The sequence below is a fragment of the Pezoporus occidentalis genome, unplaced genomic scaffold (assembly GCF_034315485.1).
Source record: "Pezoporus occidentalis ecotype Australia unplaced genomic scaffold, CSIRO_AGI_Poc_V1 ctg10, whole genome shotgun sequence".
NCBI classification, from domain to species: Eukaryota; Metazoa; Chordata; class Aves; order Psittaciformes; family Psittacidae; genus Pezoporus; species Pezoporus occidentalis.
The window spans coordinates 1,165,860-1,184,522 of NW_026912779.1; the positions used below are offsets into that span (position 1 = coordinate 1,165,860).

An 18,663-nucleotide genomic window follows, 5' to 3' on the forward strand; every position below is an offset into this window, starting at 1 on the left:
ACATTGCACAGTGCATGTTCCATGATGCACATTGCACAAGGCATGATGCACACTGCACATTGCACGTTGCACGGTACCCACTGCACATTGTGCCGTGCATGTTCCACAATGCACGATGCACAAGGCATGGCACACACTGCACAAGGCATGATACACACTGCACATTGCATGTTGCACATTGCATGGTACCCACTGCACACATTGCACAGTGCATGTTCCATGATGCATGATACACGCTGCACAAGGCACGCTGCACATCACACACTGCATGTGCACGATGCACATTGCACACTATATGCTGTATGTCACGCGATGCCCATTGCATGTGCATGACGCACGCTGTACACTACACACGTTGCATGTTACACAATACACGATGCATGCTGCACAATGTATGTGCACGTTGCAGCCTGCGCAGTGCATGCTGCAGTAACACTGCACACTGCATGCTGCAGGATGCACGCTGCACAAGTGTGATGGATACACGCCGCACACTGCCCATGGCATGGGCACAGTGCACGTTGCTCATTGCCCAATGCATGACACGTCGCAGGAATCACCCCCCGCAGACCCCCAGCCCTCGGACCCACACCCAGCCCCACAGCAGGGGGAGCAGGGCAGGCTCACCGGGCAGGGCTCTCCTTCAGCTCTCCGACACCTTGGCAGCAGCAGCAGCGCCATCACCCACATTGGATGCACTGTCCGAGGCGCTGTGAAGGTCTCTGGGGCTTCTTCAGTGCTCTGGAAGCTTCTAGAAACAATTGTAAAGCGCCTGTAGCAGAGCAGCCCCACGCACCTGCACCTACAGCCGGGGTCCATCCGCTTCAGCACCCTCACAGCGTGCAGGAGGGTGAAACCCATGCAGCTGCACTGCCCCGAGGCAGCTGGGACCCCTCACATCACTGAAGTCACCTCTAAAAGTCGATTCAGCCCCGACCTCCCTGGAAACGTAGGGAAGGAGCCACGGCCGGGATGGGGGTGCTCCAGCTGTGAGGGTATGGGAGCAGGGTCCGGCTCCAGCACTGCCTCGGGCAGACACCCGCGAGCCACAGGCACTGTGAGGGTGCTGAGGCGCTGGCACAGGGTGCCCAGAGAAGCTGTGGCTGCCCCATCCCTGGCAGTGCTCAAGGCCAGGTTGGACACAGGGGCTTGGAGCAAGCTGCTCTAGTGGAAGGGGTCCCTGCCCGTGGTAGGGGTTGGAGCTGGAGGAGCTTTAAGGTCCCTTCAACCCAAACCAGGCTGGGTTCTGTCGTTGACAACGGTCAGCTCTCTGTGAGGCTCGGTCCGTGCCGCAGCACAGCGCCGGCTCTCACCCATTTACTCCTCCTGCCTTTGCCTCCGTTACACCCCGGCTCCCCCGGGGCTGTTTCCGCCGCCGCGCTGCAGTTGAGGCTCCGGGGCAGGGCCGCCGCTCGCGGTGGGCACCCTCCGCGTGCCGGGACCGCATGCAGAACAAGTCGGGGCACTGAACGCGTTTTCTACCCCGCTTCCTCACCGTCCTGCCCCCGGTGCGCTGCTTCCCTGGGTGGGGAAGGAGCTCAGCTGAGGAACCTCTGAAACCTGCCCTTTGGGAGCCATAAATCCGCTCCGGGCCCCCCTCAGCTACAGGGGGGAGCAGGAGCCCGGCCTGAGGAGCGGCCCCTCCGCCGCCCGCGCCCTCACGCACCACGGAGTGCCTCAGGCATGGGGCAACAGCGGTGCCCACACACACACACACACCCCAGCCCCCGGGCCCTGAGCGGGAGGATAAAGCGCCGGGGCTCACGTACACACGGGGCCGGTCCCCTCCACACACTGAGGGAACAGGGGGCCAGCCGGGCCCGGCCTGAGGAGCGCCATGGCCTCCGCCGCCCGCGACCACGGTCTCCTCAGGCGCGGGGCCTGCGCCGCCGCGGCCCGCCCGGGGCGCTCCCGGTACGGCCCCAGCTCCGGAGGGAGCCCCGGGACGGCGGCTCCGGAGGAAGGGAGCGAGGGAGCCCCGGGACGGCGGCCGGCAGGGAGCGCTCCCCGGCCCGCCCCGCGGTAACCGAGCTGTAACGCATCCCCCGCCGCCGCCTGCATCGCGCAGCCCGGGAGCAGGGAGCGGCACCGGCACCGGGACCGGGTCTCGCTGCAGGAAGGACCCCAGGACCCCGGCCCCAGCACAACCCCCGCAGGTCAGACCGTGCCCGGGCAGGTGAACACCGGCCCCGCTGCGGCTGAGCTCCGTTAAGGGTGTCCGCATGGAGCAGCGGGGGGGAACGGGGCCTCCCAGCTCCCGGAGCCATGGGTGCGCCATGGGCACAGCCAGAGGACACTGCTGGGGGAAAAGGGGCTGGGAGAAACTAAACCCAGCGCTTCCAGTGCCAGAAGCCGCCATTCAAATGCAAACTCGTCCCAAATAACTCCAGGCTCCGTTTCCCTTCCCCAGGCAGGACAAATGGAGCCATTTCATCTCCCTGACCTCGGGCTCCTGACGGAAAACAAAGCCATTCAGAGGATCCTCTGCCCCATGGCTGCGCAGCTCTGCCACCTCATCCTCGCCCTGGAATGGGAAGACGGGATTTGTCCTGACATAGGGCAGGATGCAGAAACGTTGGCCAAAGCCACAGAGGAACTCGCTGCTGTTGCAAGGAGGTGGGTTTGGGGCACGCTCCCTGGGTAGATTTGGGGCTGGGAAGGGGCAGGAAGGGATGGCAAAGGAGTGGGAAGAAAGCCTGCCCCTCCTGCCTGCATCCCACTGGAGAGGTGGGGAACATGATGGGGGGAATTCCATTGGGAATGGAAAAGGGGAGCTGGGACAGAGCAAGGATGTGTGCTCCGGGGGGGGACGTGGTGAGGTACTCACGGGATGGCAAAGGGCTGAGCACGGTGGATTCTGCTCCAGGCTGGCTGAGGAGTCTGGAGATGAGCTGCTGGAGGAGGAGACGCATCCTGCGGCCGAGGCCCTGGTGCTGGCAGGGAGGAAGGTGCTGCTGGCAGCCTGCAAGCTCCAGGGGCAGCCCCACAGCCCCGGCCCAAGGGAGGAGCTGGCAGTGGCTGCACAGGGGGTCCTAATGGAGACAGCGAAGGTAACGGTGAGGGGATGGGGCTGGAGTGAGACAGGGGTGAGGGTGGGGATAGAAGGGAACAGAGCACAAGAGGGACATGGAGCTGTTGGAGAGAGGCCATGGAGCTGCTGCGAGGGCTGGAGCAGCTCTGCTCTGGAGCCAGGCTGAGAGAGCTGGGCTGGGGCAGCCGGGAGAAGAGAAGGCTCCTGAAGGGGAGACCTGAGAGCAGCTCCAGTGCCTGAAGGGGCTGCAGGAAACCTGGAGAGGGGCTTGGGACAAGGGCCTGTAAGGACAGGCCAAGGGGAATGGCTTGGACCTGCCCGAGGGGAGACTGAGCTGAGCTCTTAGGCAGAAGCTCTTCCCTGTGAGGGTGCTGAGGCGCTGGCCCAGGGTGCCCAGAGAAGCTGTGGCTGCCCCATCCCTGGCAGTGTTCAAGGCCAGGTTGGACACAGGGGCTTGGAGCAAGCTGCTCTAGTGGAAGGGGTCCCTGCCTGTGGCAGGGGTTGGGGCTGGAGGAGCTTCAAGGTCCCTTCAACACAAACCAGGCTGGGGTTCTGTGACAGGAGCTGTCCTCCAGCAGCACAGCGCTGGGGCTTGGGGAAGCTGTAGATGGAGCAATGGTGGCTTCCTCACTGGGGGATACCCACTGAGCAAAACACAGCCCTTCCCTGGGGGTCTGTGGTGCCACCTCGGCTGCCCAAGGGATCAACCACTGAACAGGGGCTCCTGAGCCTTTTCCTCTCTGAGCAGTTTTCCTGCTGTTCCCTTCCTGGTTAGATCCTTCGGCTGGGAGATGCTGCTGGGCAGCGGAGGATCCTGCAGGCTGCCAGCTGCCTTCTGGAGCGCCTGAGCGTGCTGCAGGGCGCAGGGGACAGGCCAGGAGCGCTGGCTGCTTTCCAGGCCTTCTCCGAGGCCCTGCTCCTGCTGAGCAGCCTGGCAGCACAGCGCCTCGAGGAACTGGGCGACTGTCCTCGACGGCAGGGCTTGGCTCGAGCCCTGCAGCTCCTGCAGCAGCGGCTCCCGCTGCTCCACGCAGCCAAGGACAGGGATCTCAGACACCCCCGGGATCAGCCAGTCAGCCCCTCCAAGGACAACGCCTTCCGGCTGGTGGAGAGGACCATCAAGGAGCTCACATCCCTGCTCAGCGATGATACAGGCAGCAAGGAGCCACAGGACACAAGCGGGACCTTCTCCCGGCACGTGCGCAGGCTGCTGGCTCTCCTGTCCCCCCCAGACCCCCTGCTCCTCTCTGACAGCACCTTCAGTGCTCACCTAGGAGCAACTGTTCTCCACTGCATGCTCCTGGCAGAGGCATCCAGGCCAGAGCAGAGGCTGGACCTGGTCAGACGTTGCTGGGCTCTGCTGCGGCTGAGGAAGAGCATCTGCAGCCTGGTGGGGCAGCAGGAGCGGGGACCAGGGCTGGAGGGGCAATGTCACAGCATGAGGGAGGAGGTGGAGAGCCTGGAGCAGGCAGTGCTCTCAGCCACGCTGTGCCAAGTCCTCGACACCTTCCCCGAGGGTCAGGAGCCCCTCAGGCTGTTGGTTGAAGGTGCCCTCAGCCTCGCTGGCCCCGGGTGTTTTCCTGCAGGACAAGGAGGGTTTCTAAAGCAGCTTCAGCCCCTCACTGCTGCCTTCTTCACACACGCCCAGGGGATGCTCAGAGCAGCAGACTTCATCCTGGCTCTGTGCACCAAGCCCCGCACTGCTGCAGAGACCCAGGAGCTGGTGCAGCGCCTGAGGAGGCTCCTGGCCCACGTCCCTGCCCTGCTCACCGCAATGGGCAGCCCTGGAGCCCAGAGGAGTGCTGCTGAGCAGCTGCAGTCCCTGTACCTCGCCTGGGCTGGAACAACGCAGAGCCTCCTGTGGTGCTTCGAGGACACAGCCAGCACACGTGAGCTCCTCAAGCTGTCCATCCGGGAGATGGCCAAGGACCGGGAATGCTGCGAACGGGCCCTGGGGAGCCAGGACGCCGAGGGTTTCTCCTGGCACACAACCCACCTCTGCAGCTGGGCTCGGTGGGTGGTGGAAGCCACCACCAGGTCCGTGGACAGAGCCACAGATCCCATCTTCAGGAACGGTTTGCTGGTTTGGGTCGAGCAGCTGGCCAGCTCCATCCCCGAGCTGAAAGCGGCCGCAGCCCTTTGTGCAGAGAGAGCCTCCTGCCTCCGCACCAGGGATGTCTTTTCCAAGGCAGCGAGCTCCCTGATGGATGCTGCTCGGCGTGTCCAGGACGGCCTGGATGGGTTCAACCACCCGGACATCCTCAGCCCCCTGCGGGAACAAGTGCGAGGCGCTGCTGTTGCACAGGGGGTTGAGCTCAGCCCATCTCATGCCGGGCTAAAAACCAGTATGGATGAGGCTGTGCTGCAGGAAGACTTCTTAACTCCTCCATCTTCACCAGCCCGTAACTCACACCCGAGGCAAGGAGCCGCACACCCCGTGATCGCAGCCCTCCTGGCAGCAACAGGAGCCCACGACACGGCCTTGCTCAGTGCTGCTTGCTCTGCCTTGCTCGAGCTCTCCAGCGGCTGTGTGCACGCAGCGAAGGCAGCGCTGCCCCTTGCCGAGTGTCCCCACAGGGAGACCCTGGGGCAGTACCAGGAGATCGAGCTCCTGACCCCACGTGTGATCAGCCTGGCCAGGGAAGCAGCCCCAGAGCAGCGCCCTTGCCCCACTGAACTTCTCCATGCGGCACTCACGCTCTCGGCAAGGCTCTGTGAGGCCAAGGCGGGCCTGGCCGCCGTGGCAGGCCCCTGGTACAGTCTGTCACAGCAAGTCTTTGCCTTCATCTTGGCTGCTGACTCCCTGAGAGGCAAACAGGCTTTGGATGAGACCATGACGGGCTTAGCGGGAGCGGTTCAGTTCGCAGCACGCGTCGCCTGCAGGGAGGGAAGCCCCCTTTCCCCTGATGGCTGGGAGAGCTTCCTGCGGGTCCAAGCCACGTTTTCACGTGTTCAGATGAGCACCGAAGCGTTGCTCGAGAAGGCAGCATCCTTTGAGAGCTCCTGTGTGGTGGGCAGGGCCAGGCTGGAGCTGCTCTGTGTGCAGTGGGCTGTGAGCACACGCATCCTGCTGGTTGCTGTGGATCAGTTCGTAGGCAGGGATGTGCTGCTCCTGGGGGAGCTGAGGAGCGCCGTGAGGAGCAAGCTCTGCCCTCAAAGCCTCCTGGCTGCGGTGTCCGAGCGCTCCCTGAGGCTGCAGGAGGCCGCCCTGCTCTCCTCATCCTGCCCTGACTCCCATGGGCACAGTGAGATCCGAGTGCTCAGGGAGGAGATCCAGGTGCTGATGGAAGCACTGCTGGAGGCCTCCAGCACCCTCCTGCTCTCCCCACTGCCTAATGCCAGCCTGTGCGTTCGCTGTGAGCTCCTGCACAGGGACCTGGCCCTCAGGGCCAAGGCGCTGCTGCTCCACCTGGAGAAGGTCAACGCCGACCACTTGCAGGTGATCAGGGATGTCGTTGGACCTGCCCTGATGCCCCTGTCCCAGGAGGAGAGGGAAAGGAGCAAAGAGGCCTTTGAAGAGAAGGCAAACAGGCTCATGGCAAACGTCCAGTGGGTCAGAAGCACCCTCCACCACGTTCTGGGGGCCAACGTTCAACTGGAGTTGGAGGCAAACCTGCTCTCCATCGCAGAGCACCTCCTGGTCCTCACGTCCAACGCAGTGGGCAGCGCCAGGCAGCTCTTCCAGAGCCACTGTGATGAGGAGCATCTCCACCTGGAGAGCACTGTCTGGTGCTGGTCTGCAAAGGCACACTACCTCGTCAGGCAGCTTCAGGCTGTCCAGGGCATCAGTGGGGATGTTCTGGAGCTCATCAGACACCGCCTGCAGAACACAGGGGACCAGAGCTTCCCAAGGCAACTCAGCAGCACAGCCAAGCTCTTCCCGGCCCTGGATGCTCAGAGCCATGCCAGGTCAGCAGAGACTTGCCCAAGCAGGAGTGGAGGAGCAAGTGGAGCTGCCAGGGAGGCACCTGCAATGGTACAGTAGCTTTTTCCTCGCCAGCTCTGGCTGCAGGGTGATGGTCAGGGCTGGCAGCCAGTCCTGATACTTGCACCATGGAGTGCTAAGATAAATGATGCTGCCAGGGACCTCTGGAGGTCAGTGGTGTGGCCCCGTGGTCACCTGCAGTCAGATCAGGTTCCTGCCTGCCTCAGTGCTGGATATCTGATCTGAGGGCACTGCTGCATAAATAACCCATCTCTAAAGGGCTGTTCTGAAAAGCAAGGGCTCTGCTACACAGTCCCTGCCTGCTCCCCTCCCCTGTGGGGTACCAGCAACTCCAGTCCCACAGCAGCCACTCTGGCTGTCAGGAGCTGGCAAAGGCCTCAGTGCCCAACCCAGCTCACTCAGCAGGGGTGTAGAGCACTTCTCAATCACACATCTGGATTTAGCTCCATGAGATGATAGCTCGAGGAGATGGTGGCACAGGGAGATGATAGCTCCAGGAGATGGTGGCACAGGGAGATGACAACTCCAGGAGATGGTGGCACAGGGAGATGGTGGCACAGGGAGATGATAGCTCCAGGAGATGGTGGCACAGGGAGATGATAGCTCCAGATGGTGGCACAGGGAGATGATAGCTCCAGGAGATGGTGGCACAGGGAGATGACAGCTCCAGGAGATGGTGGCACAGGGAGATGACGGCTCCAGGAGATGGTGGCACAGGGAGATGATGGCTCCAGGAGATGGTGGCACAGGGAGATGATGGCTCCAGGAGATGGTGGCACAGGGAGATGATGGCTCCAGGAGATGGTGGCACAGGGAGATGATGGCTCCAGGAGATGGTGGCACAGGGAGATGACGGCTCCAGGAGATGGTGGCACAGGGAGATGACAGCTCCAGGAGATGGTGGCACAGGGAGATGATGGCTCCAGGAGATGGTGGCACAGGGAGATGATGGCTCCAGGAGATGGTGGCACAGGGAGATGACGGCTCCAGGAGATGGTGGCACAGGGAGATCATAGCTCCAGGAGATGGTGTCACAGGGAGATGACAGCTCCAGGAGATGGTGGCACAGGGAGATGACGGCTCCAGGAGATGGTGGCACAGGGAGATGATGGCTCCAGGAGATGGTGGCACAGGGAGATGATGGCTCCAGGAGATGGTGGCACAGGGAGATGATGGCTCCAGGAGATGGTGGCACAGGGAGATGACGGCTCCAGGAGATGGTGGCACAGGGAGATCATAGCTCCAGGAGATGGTGGCACAGGGAGATGATGGCTCCAGGAGATGGTGGCACAGGGAGATGACAGCTCCAGGAGATGGTGGCACAGGGAGATGACAGCTCCAGGAGATGGTGGCACAGGGAGATGATAGCTCGAGGAGATGGTGGCACAGGGAGATCATAGCTCCAGGAGATGGTGGCACAGGGAGATGATGGCTCCAGGAGATGGTGGCACAGGGAGATGACAGCTCCAGGAGATGGTGGCACAGGGAGATGATGGCTCCAGGAGATGGTGGCACAGGGAGATCATAGCTCCAGGAGATGGTGGCACAGGGCACATGGAATTGAGAGCTCCACTGCAGGAGAAGGGCTGGTTGGGAAGGCAGAGCAGACCCAGTGAGGTGGTGGCAGCTTTCCCATCTCCATCCCTCACCAGATGGGAAATGCACAGGCAGAGACTTCTCAGCAGCTGCACACCCCAGGCACGCAACCCATTCAGGTATTGTCTTGACAGCACCACAAGGGTCTTGCCAGCACCTCCCCTGCCAGCAGCCCTGTGAAGCACGAGAGACAAAGCAGTGGCACGGGGCAGGGTGGCCCCAGCAAGATGTCCCAGGTCACCAAGGACACGGCAGCAAGGATGCTCCACATGACTCAGTTCCTCAGGAGGAAGGGCCCCATCACAGTAAGGAGCATTTTCCCTCTTCTACCCCAGCACCATTCCCCCCCCAGGAGCAGGATTAGAGCCAGTGATGGGGCTGCCCAGCACCTGCTGAACCCCCATCTCCCCATTACTCCACTCCTGTGAGGGTGGCACCAGCTCTATCTAGGCAAAGCACAAGAAATTACTTCCCCCGATTAGATGTGAGTTTGGCATCCAGTCCTTTCCCTGTTTGAGACCGTAACTGGGCTTCTGCTCTGGAGCCAGGCTGAGAGAGCTGGGCTGGGGCAGCCTGGAGAAGAGAAGGCTCCTGAAGGGGAGACCTGAGAGCAGCTCCAGTGCCTGAAGGGGCTGCAGGAAACCTGGAGAGGGGCTTGGGACAAGGGATGGAGGGACAGGCCAAGGGGAATGGCTTGAACCTGCCAGGGAGACTGAGCTGAGCTCTTAGGCAGAAGCTCTTCCCTGTGAGGGTGCTGAGGCGCTGGCGCTGGCACAGGGTGCCCAGAGAAGCTGTGGCTGCCCCATCGCTGGCAGTGTTCAAGGGCAGGTTGGACACAGGGGCTTGGAGCAAGCTGCTCTAGTGGAAGGGGTCCCTGCCCGTGGCAGGGGTTAGGACTGGAGGAGCTTTAAGGTCCCTTCCAAGCCATTCCATGATGCTGTGGCCTTCCCCTGTCTTGCAGGAGAAGAGCCTTTTTTCTCCTTCTCTCCCCGCCTCCCCCTCATTTCTCTCCTGTTTCAGAGCAAGGACCAGCTCGTTGCCTGCGCGAAGCAGATGGCTCTGGATGGGCAGGAGTTTGTCACCTTTGGCCGTGCCGTGGCCAAGCTCTGTCTGGACAGAAGGTGCTCCATGGAGCTGCTGTGTGCCACCGAGCAGGCCCTCACCATCAGCAGCCAGCTCGGCATCGTGGCCAGGTGAGGCACCTCTCCAAGGCTGCTGGGCTCCAGAGGTCCCTGGGGAACCTGGGTCTAGCATTAGAGCTCCCCTTTCTGTTCCCGTAGACAGCCCTTTCCTCCCCCATTTTCCCTGGAAACCTGCTCTGACAGTGCAGGGAATGATCTGGCTTTGGACCATGAGTAATGGACCACACAGGGGAAACACACCAATGTTCTTCCACGCTTTAAAATGTCTCTGAAGGGTGAAAGCAGTCACTGCAGAGAGCAAATCCTCTTCTGAGCTGCTCGTGAGCAACACACAGAACCTGGTCCAGGCGGTTTTGCACATCCTGAAGGCAGCTGAGGCAGCGTGTATCAAAGTAAGTTCATGCTGATGGCACCAGATGGGCTTTGCAAGGTGAGTCCGTGCTGGGGGGAGCTCTTACAGCCAAGCCTGGTGATGGAAGGTGGGAGCTGCCTGCTGTGGGACCTCTGCTTGCTCCTGTGATCCTATGTCCTGCCTCTGCCTGGTTTCCAAAGCCCACCACGCTTCTTTCCAAGCATCAATAGGCTCTGTCACTGCTACCAACTCTGAAGTCCTGTTAGCTCATCTGCCTCTTCATTTTTGGGCAGGGGAGCAGCAGCATCTCACTGGTAGCCTGTATTTGGAAATGGTCCATGTTGGTCTTAGCCTTTATGTTGTCTCAAGATGGGCTTCGATCAACATGCCCAAGAACTTCCCTTGGGTGGCTAACTGATCTGACTGTACAGTTTGTGAGAGCAGCTCTACCTGAAAGCACTCAGGACCAAGCCCAAGTACAACCAGAGCCTCCTCTGAGGCAGTTTTCCATTCTGTGCCCAGTTTCCTGGGTATTCCTGCTTCTCCTGAGCTTTCTGAGTCTTTCTGCAAGAGACGTGTTGTTAGAGCCCATTGGATGAACATCAGCCAGGTGACAAAGCTCCTCTTGTGCTTAATGAGCATTATGTATGCCCATTTCTCACTGATGTGATCCTGAAGGAACAAGCCACGCTCTTGTTTTGACTGTCCAGATTACAAAGCCCTTTACAACCTGGCTTTTTCCCTTTGGGAACGTCCCTAAACTGACTCTACTGCATTCCTTTTCTCATTCTGTAAGCAGGTTTTTAAGCACTTTTAAGCATTTCTAAGGCATTAACAGGTAGAGAAGCCACAGTGGTCCTGCACACACTGATACACACAGACTTTCACATCATTTAGGGTATTTTAAATGAGTTCATATGCAATACATTAAAGCATGCATATATTGTGTCTGACAGGGTCTGCGCCAGCCCCCGCCGGACTCTGAGGAAGCAGCAGCAGCTGCATTTTGCATGCAGTGGAGAAGAAACCTGTTCCTGCACAGAGCCAAAGAGTCCTTCACCTCAGACAGGGATGAACTGGGGCTGCGCAGGACTCGGGCCAGGGCCGAGCCCTCCCTGGTGGGGATGGTGCAAGACCAAGCACTGCACACCAAGGACACCCCCGAGCACCCAAAAGCTGTTAAAGGATGTACAATTAGGGTGGCCACCTGTGGAAAGAGGAAGGGGCTTGTGCTTCCTTTTGGTGAGTGAACAGAGAATGATGCCACAACACAGGGCAGGCAGCCTGTGATGAGGTACCTTCACTGTTACCACTTTCAGTAGCTGCCAGTTCCCTGTTCTTCAGTGCCCAAGATGTGAACAGAAGGAGGTAGGAACACACTGGTAGCAGCACCAGCAGATCTGGCTGGGGGGAATAAGCAGGGACAGGCCAAGGGGAATGGCTTGAACCTGCCCAAGGGGAGACTGAGCTGAGCTCTTAGGCAGAAGCTCTTCCCTGTGAAGGTGCTGAGGCGCTGGCACAGGGTGCCCAGAGAAGCTGTGGCTGCCCCATCCCTGGCAGTGTTCAAGGGCAGGTTGGACACAGGGGCTTGGAGCAAGCTGCTCCAGTGGAAGGGGTCCCTGCCTGTGGCAGGGGTTGGGACTGGATGAGCTTTAAGGTCCCTTCAACCCAAACCAGGCTGGGATCCCATGAAGGAGCAGGGGTTCTGTGAACAACCCAATTGCTCATCTCCCACTCAAGAAAGCCACCGAGCTGGAAGGTCCTTCTCAGGCCCTGATCTTTAGCACTTTATCAACCTGTTTTGCAACCATCCCTTTCTTCTCAGGGTAACAATCCTAAATACTGCACAGGAAGGGCAGCCAGAGAGGTAGAGCCCTGCAGCAGGCTCATACACTAAACATGAAGTCAGGAGGGTAACATGCACTACACAAGCTGGAGGACAGATGCACTGAATGAGAAGGAAGCCTAAGGGAGTTAATTCAGGCATCACTGAGATCTGAAACACAAACCAGGAGTGCAATTGTTCTGTCTTTGCAAGAATAAATGGATTTCATTTGCACTACGAAGGATTTGTGTTGAGTCTTTTCATCACAGTAGTGAAATACAAACCAGGCTTTTTATCCTGCGGCTGCAAACCCCAGGCAGTGACTGAGCAATGCTCAGTCTTCCTGCAGTGCAGGATGAGCCAAGACCAGACACCAACATCTGACTCCTTCCCATCTCCAGGGCTTGGAGTGGGGAGCATCTTCCTGCGAAGAACTGAGACTTTCCTCCCCAAATCCCTCTCAGCCCTGAATAAAACACTCAGTGTATCACCCACCTCACAGCTATGGGCTTCTGGAGTACCCAGGACCAACAGCACCAGCAGCTCCCGTTCCTGCTCTCCACTTCCATGCTTCCACAGCTCAGGGTGTGAGTTTCAGGCATCCAAGCGGAATGCTGCTCCATGCCAGCATGCTGCACTGGGGGAAGAGATAACACACAACGAATCCACACAGCAGAGCAGACGTGACTTGCTTGGTGGCTGTAGCAGGACAGTCCCCACCGACAGCTCCAGCACCTTCCCCGTATCAGATAGCTTCATACTTGCACTGTAGGGCTGGATCTTCTCTGTGTTTCAGGAGAGCAGCAGCAGCAGCACACCAGGGAATCTGTAAGGAATAAACCAACAAGCAGAGGTGGATGGAGGAGCCCAGCAGTATCCTGCAGCCCCTGGTGCTGTAGCTGGGAAATCCGATGGAGGCTGGATCTGGCAGGAGGAAGGAAGGAGGCAGTTACACATGGAGACAACAGGCTGCAAGCACCAGCTGCCCCCTTTCAACTTACCTGTGCCCCTTCTGTTCCAGAATGAAGAATGGTATTGGACTGAAGATAAAGAGATAGCAACAGATCCCTGGGGTAGCAGCAGCCAGCATCCCGTGTCCCCTACCAGAACCCACCCTGCGACTCCCAAATGGGTCCATAACCAGACCGATGGCAAAGCACCCAATATCCTGCAGTTACCTCAACTTTAAGACTTGCCATGTTGCTCTCAGTACCAAAGCTTTGCCTTTGACTCTTTATTTTTCTAGTACTTCCATCAAAATCCCCACAAAGAATCCTATTTAATGATGGCATCAACACAGGGAAGTTGTAACTCCAGGTTAGAGCTGCACATCCTACAAGGATTCCGTGAAACCACCACTTGGCTTCAACACCATCACTTCTTCCCTTTATTTCCCTATCAATCCATCAATCCCTATCAATACTTCCAAGCTATTTTTCCCTGTGGTCCAATTCTGCTGGCTTGGGTTTTTGATGAAACTCTTGAACAGCCAAACTTGTCACAAGATGACACAGTAATAAGTAGTTAGGCAGGACTGATAAACCACTCCAAACTAAGAACCAAGTTTCACTCCTGTCATCTCGTTTTCAATCATTTTGAGTTAACACAATTCAAAATATCATCATATTAATGCTATTTATCACTGGGACATGAGGAAGGCAAAGTGAAACCATTATTGCCCTTAGCAATGCCTCCTCTGCCATGTTTTGCACATCCAAACGAGACATTTCTATTCCTGCCTCTCTGGAACCCAAAACCTTGGAATCTGTGACAAAGATTGTGCTGTCCCAGCTGCAGGTGTGACCTTTGCCAACAGACACAGAGGCAAAGGTCCACTGAGGGAGAGCCGGAATGCACAGAAACATTCCAAGTGCTGGGGAAGCAGGCGGCGACTGAGGGCACATCTTTATTGCAAAGGAAGCCAGTGACAGGGGACAACGCTTCCTTCCTCCACAGCAAAAGCAGCCCAAAAAGGCCAGACCAAGAGGGGCTTTGAGGTCAGTTGTGCTCTCCGCATGCAACAGCTTCAGAACTGGAAGGACACGCACCACACTCCTCACAAGGATGCTGCATCGGAGGAGGAGAATGGCAACAACTCACCTCCAAGCCAGTGGCTGCGAGCAGAGCAGTGGGCTCATACCATGTGCACTGGTACAAGGTGTCAAGTCACTGTACCATGTGCATTGGTACAAGGTGTGTTTAAACCCCACGGCCTGTGACTGCACTCTGAGCCACTGCACTGCTCCTCCCCTGCCAACAGCACAGCCACCACCAGCCTTTATCTGTACCCTTTTTAATGGTTTTGTTAAAAATGTCATAAAGACACCATGAATACAAGTACTGCAGTTACATCCATACAAAAAAAGCAATACAAATTAAGCAGCTGAATACAAAAATACATTGAAATACATGAACACCACAAGGTAACTCAGAGCACTAATCAGAGGGGTGGAGGAGTGGAAAAAACTTAAATAAAACCCTTTTCTGTATTAGACAACTGAAGTATTCTCCACTTGGAACAGGACCTTCCTTCTAGCTCTGTACTTCACAATTTCTTCTATATACAGCATAGAATAAAATACTTTTAAAAGATATGACATTTTTCATCCTCAATATGCGATATAGGTCTCTTTTACACTAAGGATATCGAGTGGGTGAATAAAAACAATGTCTCACGTGTACTGATCTGAAAAGGAGGAGCAAAGTTTTTCCTCTTGAAAGCGTTTCCGTGGGGTCTGGAATCACTCGTTGGGTTTGGCTTGATGTGTCCGGCAATCCTGGTCAAAGCACTCCTTGCCTCTCACAGTAAATGTACATAATATTGCTCGTGTCTATACAATCATACAAATGTGGCAATCAGATCTACATGGCCTTTATGAAAGAGACAGCTCACACATATACAGCTCCGGAGGGGGGCTTCTTCATGGCTTATTTACAATGAAAGTGCTTGAATCAGCTCTAACACGATACATGGGAGGGGAAGGGGGTTTCTACATGTCAATTATTAGTCTTCCCTGAACTTGGAAAAGTATTTCTATAGAAAATACCACAGCTTTGCAAACACTAGAGCGGACTGGAGGACTGCATGTGGTTCTGAGATTAGCAGCTGAAAAGTGTTGAGAATTATAATTTACAAATAAATAAAGCAAAGAGGTAAACCAGTTACAAAACAGCAGAAACCTGCAATATTCACAACGGTAAAAAGACTCGATCGCTAACAAAAGGGGGAAGCAGTGGGGTCAAAAGTCTTGAAAACATCTTTTAAGGACTTGTCATCTGATTCCCCATCGGGATCGGGCTCCGGGGGCTGAGTTCCCTGCCCAGGCTGCCTGACCTGCCGGGGGTCGCTGTACTGGGGTCTGATGAGCCCCGACAAGGCCTGGATGGGCAGGTTGTGCACCGCCGGGGCAGCGCTGGAGTGTTTCGCCTGAGGTTTGCTGCTGCTGCTGCTGCTGCTTGCTTTATCCGGAGCAGCTTCCGTGGAGCTGGGTCCTTCCGGGGCTTTCTCCTTCTGCAGAGATGAATCTTCCGGGGCACCGGGCTCATTTTTCCCGGAATTTTTCAAAATGCTCTTTTTCTGGTTCTCTCCATTCTCTCCCGAAGCCGCTGGAGCCGCGTCCAGCGTCGAGCTGTGATCTCGTGGGTCATACAGGCTGATACCGCCCAGGATGGAGCCCGGAGCTCCCAGCCTCCCCCCACTGGATGCCAGTTTGGGAGCGTAGGGAGGCAGAGCATCCGGCTCAGGTTTAGCAGTGGCAGCCTCGGGGGGCTGTGAGGAGCCAGCAGCAGACCTGGCGAGGCGGGGGTCAAACTTGGCGGGGTGTGAGGGGTCCTTTGCGACCCCATGATGCGTGTCTGCACTCGACAGTCTGTGGAGCCTGGGATCAACGTTCTTTTGTAAGCGGGGATCTCCCAGCTTGCTGGAGCTGCTGGCATGGGAATCTGCAGCAGGATCCAAGTAGCTGCCCCGGGCTGCTAGGCTGTTCTTTGCCTTGGCAGCCAGGCGCGGGTCTGCCGGCGCAGCGCTCGCATGGGCATCGCTCTTCAAGCCTCGCAGCTTGTTCAGTCTCTGGTCAGCAATGAGGGGAGGGAGAGGTAAATTGATTGAAGAGACGGGGTCAGGCTTAGGCAGAGGTATGGGGAGCAAGTCCTCAGGTGCCCATACAATATGCTTAGCAAAGTTTGGCTTCATGAGGGTAACATCCATCTTAATGTGGCTGAACTGCCGGAGCTGGGATCGCGGGTCCCTCAGCGTCACGCCAGGCAAAGGCTCCAAGGGGATGAGGAAAGCTCGCTCCCGCAGCTCTCTCTCCGAGTCCTCTTCATCATCATCCATCCCCTTCTGCTTGGCCTTGCCCCCAGCGTGGTGCAGCTCAAGCTTTGCTCCCCCAAGGGCCGAGCTGCCGTGAGCACCTTCACTGACCTTGTGCATCCGGGGATCCCGCACGAGCCGCGGGTCCAGGGAGCCGGACTCCGAAGGCTTCCGTGGGTTGGACCTGGGAGAAGCCCTCAGCCTGGGGTCAGCAGCCTGGGGCCCTGCTCCCTTCTCCTTCGCCAGGCGGGGGTCAGTGGGAATTCCAAGCATGTGCTGCTCTGCGGAATGTTGCTGCCGATTCCGGAAGTTTTCACTTTGCTTCTTTAGGGTTTTTAGGATTGATTTAACGCTGCTCCCCTCCTCCTCCTCACTGCTGGAATACCAGTTGACGTTGTCATCTGAAAACCACCAAACCAAGGTTAGTCAAGCAAACAACCACCGGGGAATACAGCCCATTCATTCACATGAAGGGTAGTTTCTGAGCAAACTGAGACTGAAAAGACCTGATATTAAATCATCTCTCCCTGTATTACAATAACTCTCATCTGAAATGACAACAATCCAGTTCAACAAAAAACTGACATAACAAAACCCAAGCTCTGCTGTGTTCTCTCTGTCAACATTAACTTAGGAAAATAACCTGTTTCAAACAATTATTTCCACCAGCACTAATAAAAAACCCATTTAAAATGTGAGTCTTGGTGAAACTGTTCTTCATTGTGGGATGGCAGAATGAAAAGTAAAACAGCACTGTAAGTCTCAGAACCAGGTCAATTACAGACGTGGAATTTGCTGCCTTATTACATCCAAGTCACCACATTCTTGTGAAAGCTCAAGATTCAGGAAGGGAAGAATAAGAATGTTTTATTTTAACGGATAAATCCTCATCTATGGGATATAATTTCCTTGGCAAGCCTCATCAGCCCAGCTCTGTGCTTAGTTCCACATCCTACCTCACCTGCTTGCGAAAGAAGACTTAGTGTCTATTGTGGCTTAGTAGACTGAGAAATGAAGACAACCTCCCCCCAGTATCTAATGCACAGTAACACATGCTCTCCCAAGGAACAAGGGATGGCACAAGAGGAAATGGCCTCAAGCTGCACCAGGGCAGGTTTAGATGGAGCTGAGGAACAATTCCTGCCCCAGAGGGTGCTCAGGCATTGGAACAGGCTGCCCAGGGCAGGGCTGCAGTCACCGTCCCTGCAAGGGTTCACAGCCCGTGGAGACGAGGCCTCAGTGCCATGGGGCAGTGGTGGCCTTGGCAGGGCTGGGGTAAGGGTTGGACTGGGTAAGCTTAAAGGGCTTTTCCAACCCAGTTGATTCTGTGACCCTGCATTCCCCCACTGCCAGCAGCACCACACCAGCACTCAATGACAGGCAGAGGAATGTTCTGGAGGCAGCTGACAGGTACATTTTCCCCTCACACCGCTTTCCAAAAGCCCTCTGGAGGGGAGGACACATCCCTGTGGTGAGCAGCCTCCAGCTCAGAGCAGGTTACACCCGGCTGCTCTGGTTTTCTGGGTAGCCTGGAGGACTGCATCTCCACATCTCTCACCATGTGATCAGAGTTACATGGGCAGCGCCCTCAGAACCCCAGGATACAGCATGTCCTCACAAACAGCAGGTACAGCAGCTGCCTTTTGGTCCTACAGAAGCACTTCTGGCCACGCAACTCAGCAGCCTCAGAAGAGGGGGCAGCAGGGAGCAGGACAAGGGATAAGAGCACTCTGTGCCTGGATCTGATCAGGAGGTTTACTGCCCTCCATCACCCAGGTGAACACTGCGAAGTGCAGCTATCCCAGGGGGAAAACTACTGCTCTAGAGATATGGAATACGCAGAAAGATTAAGACACAACTGTGTGAACAGAATCTAAGATGCACTCGCAGTACTGGCAGTTAGAAACCTCTCTGTTTCAGGCAAGGACTGTAAGAAGGAATTAAGTTATCCACAACAGAACTTTTTAAAGCACAAACTGTATCCAAAAATTATCCATGGATCTTTCTGCGTGGAACTGGAACAAAGCAACTAAGCCTACGCTAACATCCTAGAACAAGCTGGGAGGAAAGCAAGTACATTCAACTGAAAACACAGTAACTGTGAGTGGTAAGGTGACAAAAATCCATGTCCCACACTAATACCTAGTCAGTACGTTTAGAGCTCCAACAAAATGATCTTTACCTTCATCTTTGCTCATTGCTCTCTGCCCCTGGTTGCTGACAGAGTCTCCATCTCTCTGATGCTTCTGACTAAGTCTTGCATAAAGGGCTTTCTGCATTGCTGGAAGGAAATCTGGTACATTAATGGCTGGCTTATGGCCCATGTGGCTACTCATGCAGTCCGACTCGCTTCCACCTTGATGCGACTCTTGAGCCATGAGGTGAGCCTGGTGATCTGAGAATTCTCCATGCCACTGTCCATCTGCAGCACAAAAACACCAGTCAGCAGCTAACCTATA

General features: G+C 56.6%; 2 protein-coding genes across 7 annotated transcripts in view; one reads left to right on the forward strand and one right to left on the reverse strand.

Annotated features, from left to right (window-relative positions):
• Positions 1-2,415: 2,415 nt before the first annotated feature.
• On the forward strand, positions 2,416-12,133 carry LOC134158473 (uncharacterized). 6 transcript variants are annotated; one of them, XM_062608432.1, is made up of 7 exons: positions 2,416-2,616; positions 2,867-3,050; positions 3,807-7,007; positions 8,708-8,878; positions 9,594-9,766; positions 9,990-10,107; positions 11,024-12,133. In XM_062608432.1, the coding sequence occupies exons 1-7, from the start codon at positions 2,420-2,422 to the stop codon at positions 11,315-11,317; spliced, it is 4,338 nt and encodes a 1,445-aa protein (XP_062464416.1). In that variant the 5' UTR covers positions 2,416-2,419; the 3' UTR covers positions 11,318-12,133. The 6 variants fall into 6 exon arrangements, with proteins under 6 accessions (XP_062464416.1, XP_062464451.1, XP_062464442.1 ...); XM_062608467.1 differs by having other exon boundaries at positions 9,990-10,145; positions 10,867-11,165; XM_062608458.1 differs by having other exon boundaries at positions 10,867-11,165.
• Positions 12,134-14,169: 2,036 nt separating this feature from the next.
• The window catches only part of ZC3H6 (zinc finger CCCH-type containing 6), a 28,296-nt gene continuing 23,802 nt past the window's right edge, over positions 14,170-18,663 (reverse strand). The window contains exons 11-12 of the mRNA XM_062608490.1: positions 18,387-18,626; positions 14,170-16,605 (exon numbers count right to left, since the gene is read on the reverse strand). Coding sequence (XP_062464474.1) covers positions 15,107-16,605; positions 18,387-18,626 — 1,739 coding nt within the window. The 3' untranslated portion in view covers positions 14,170-15,106. The remainder of the gene's footprint in view (positions 16,606-18,386; positions 18,627-18,663) is intronic.

What these genes read in the sequence shown, in the direction of transcription:
- LOC134158473 (XM_062608432.1), top strand. Translation starts at nt 2,420, where the DNA reads ATGGAGCCATTTCATCTCCCTGACCTCGGGCTCCTGACGGAAAACAAA. An exon ending in CCAGGGAGGCACCTGCAATG is followed by an intron (nt 7,008 to 8,707) that starts GTACAGTAGCTT and finishes TTGTCTTGACAG; the next exon opens with CACCACAAGGGTCTTGCCAG. An exon ending in CTGAGGCAGCGTGTATCAAA is followed by an intron (nt 10,108 to 11,023) that starts GTAAGTTCATGC and finishes TGTGTCTGACAG; the next exon opens with GGTCTGCGCCAGCCCCCGCC.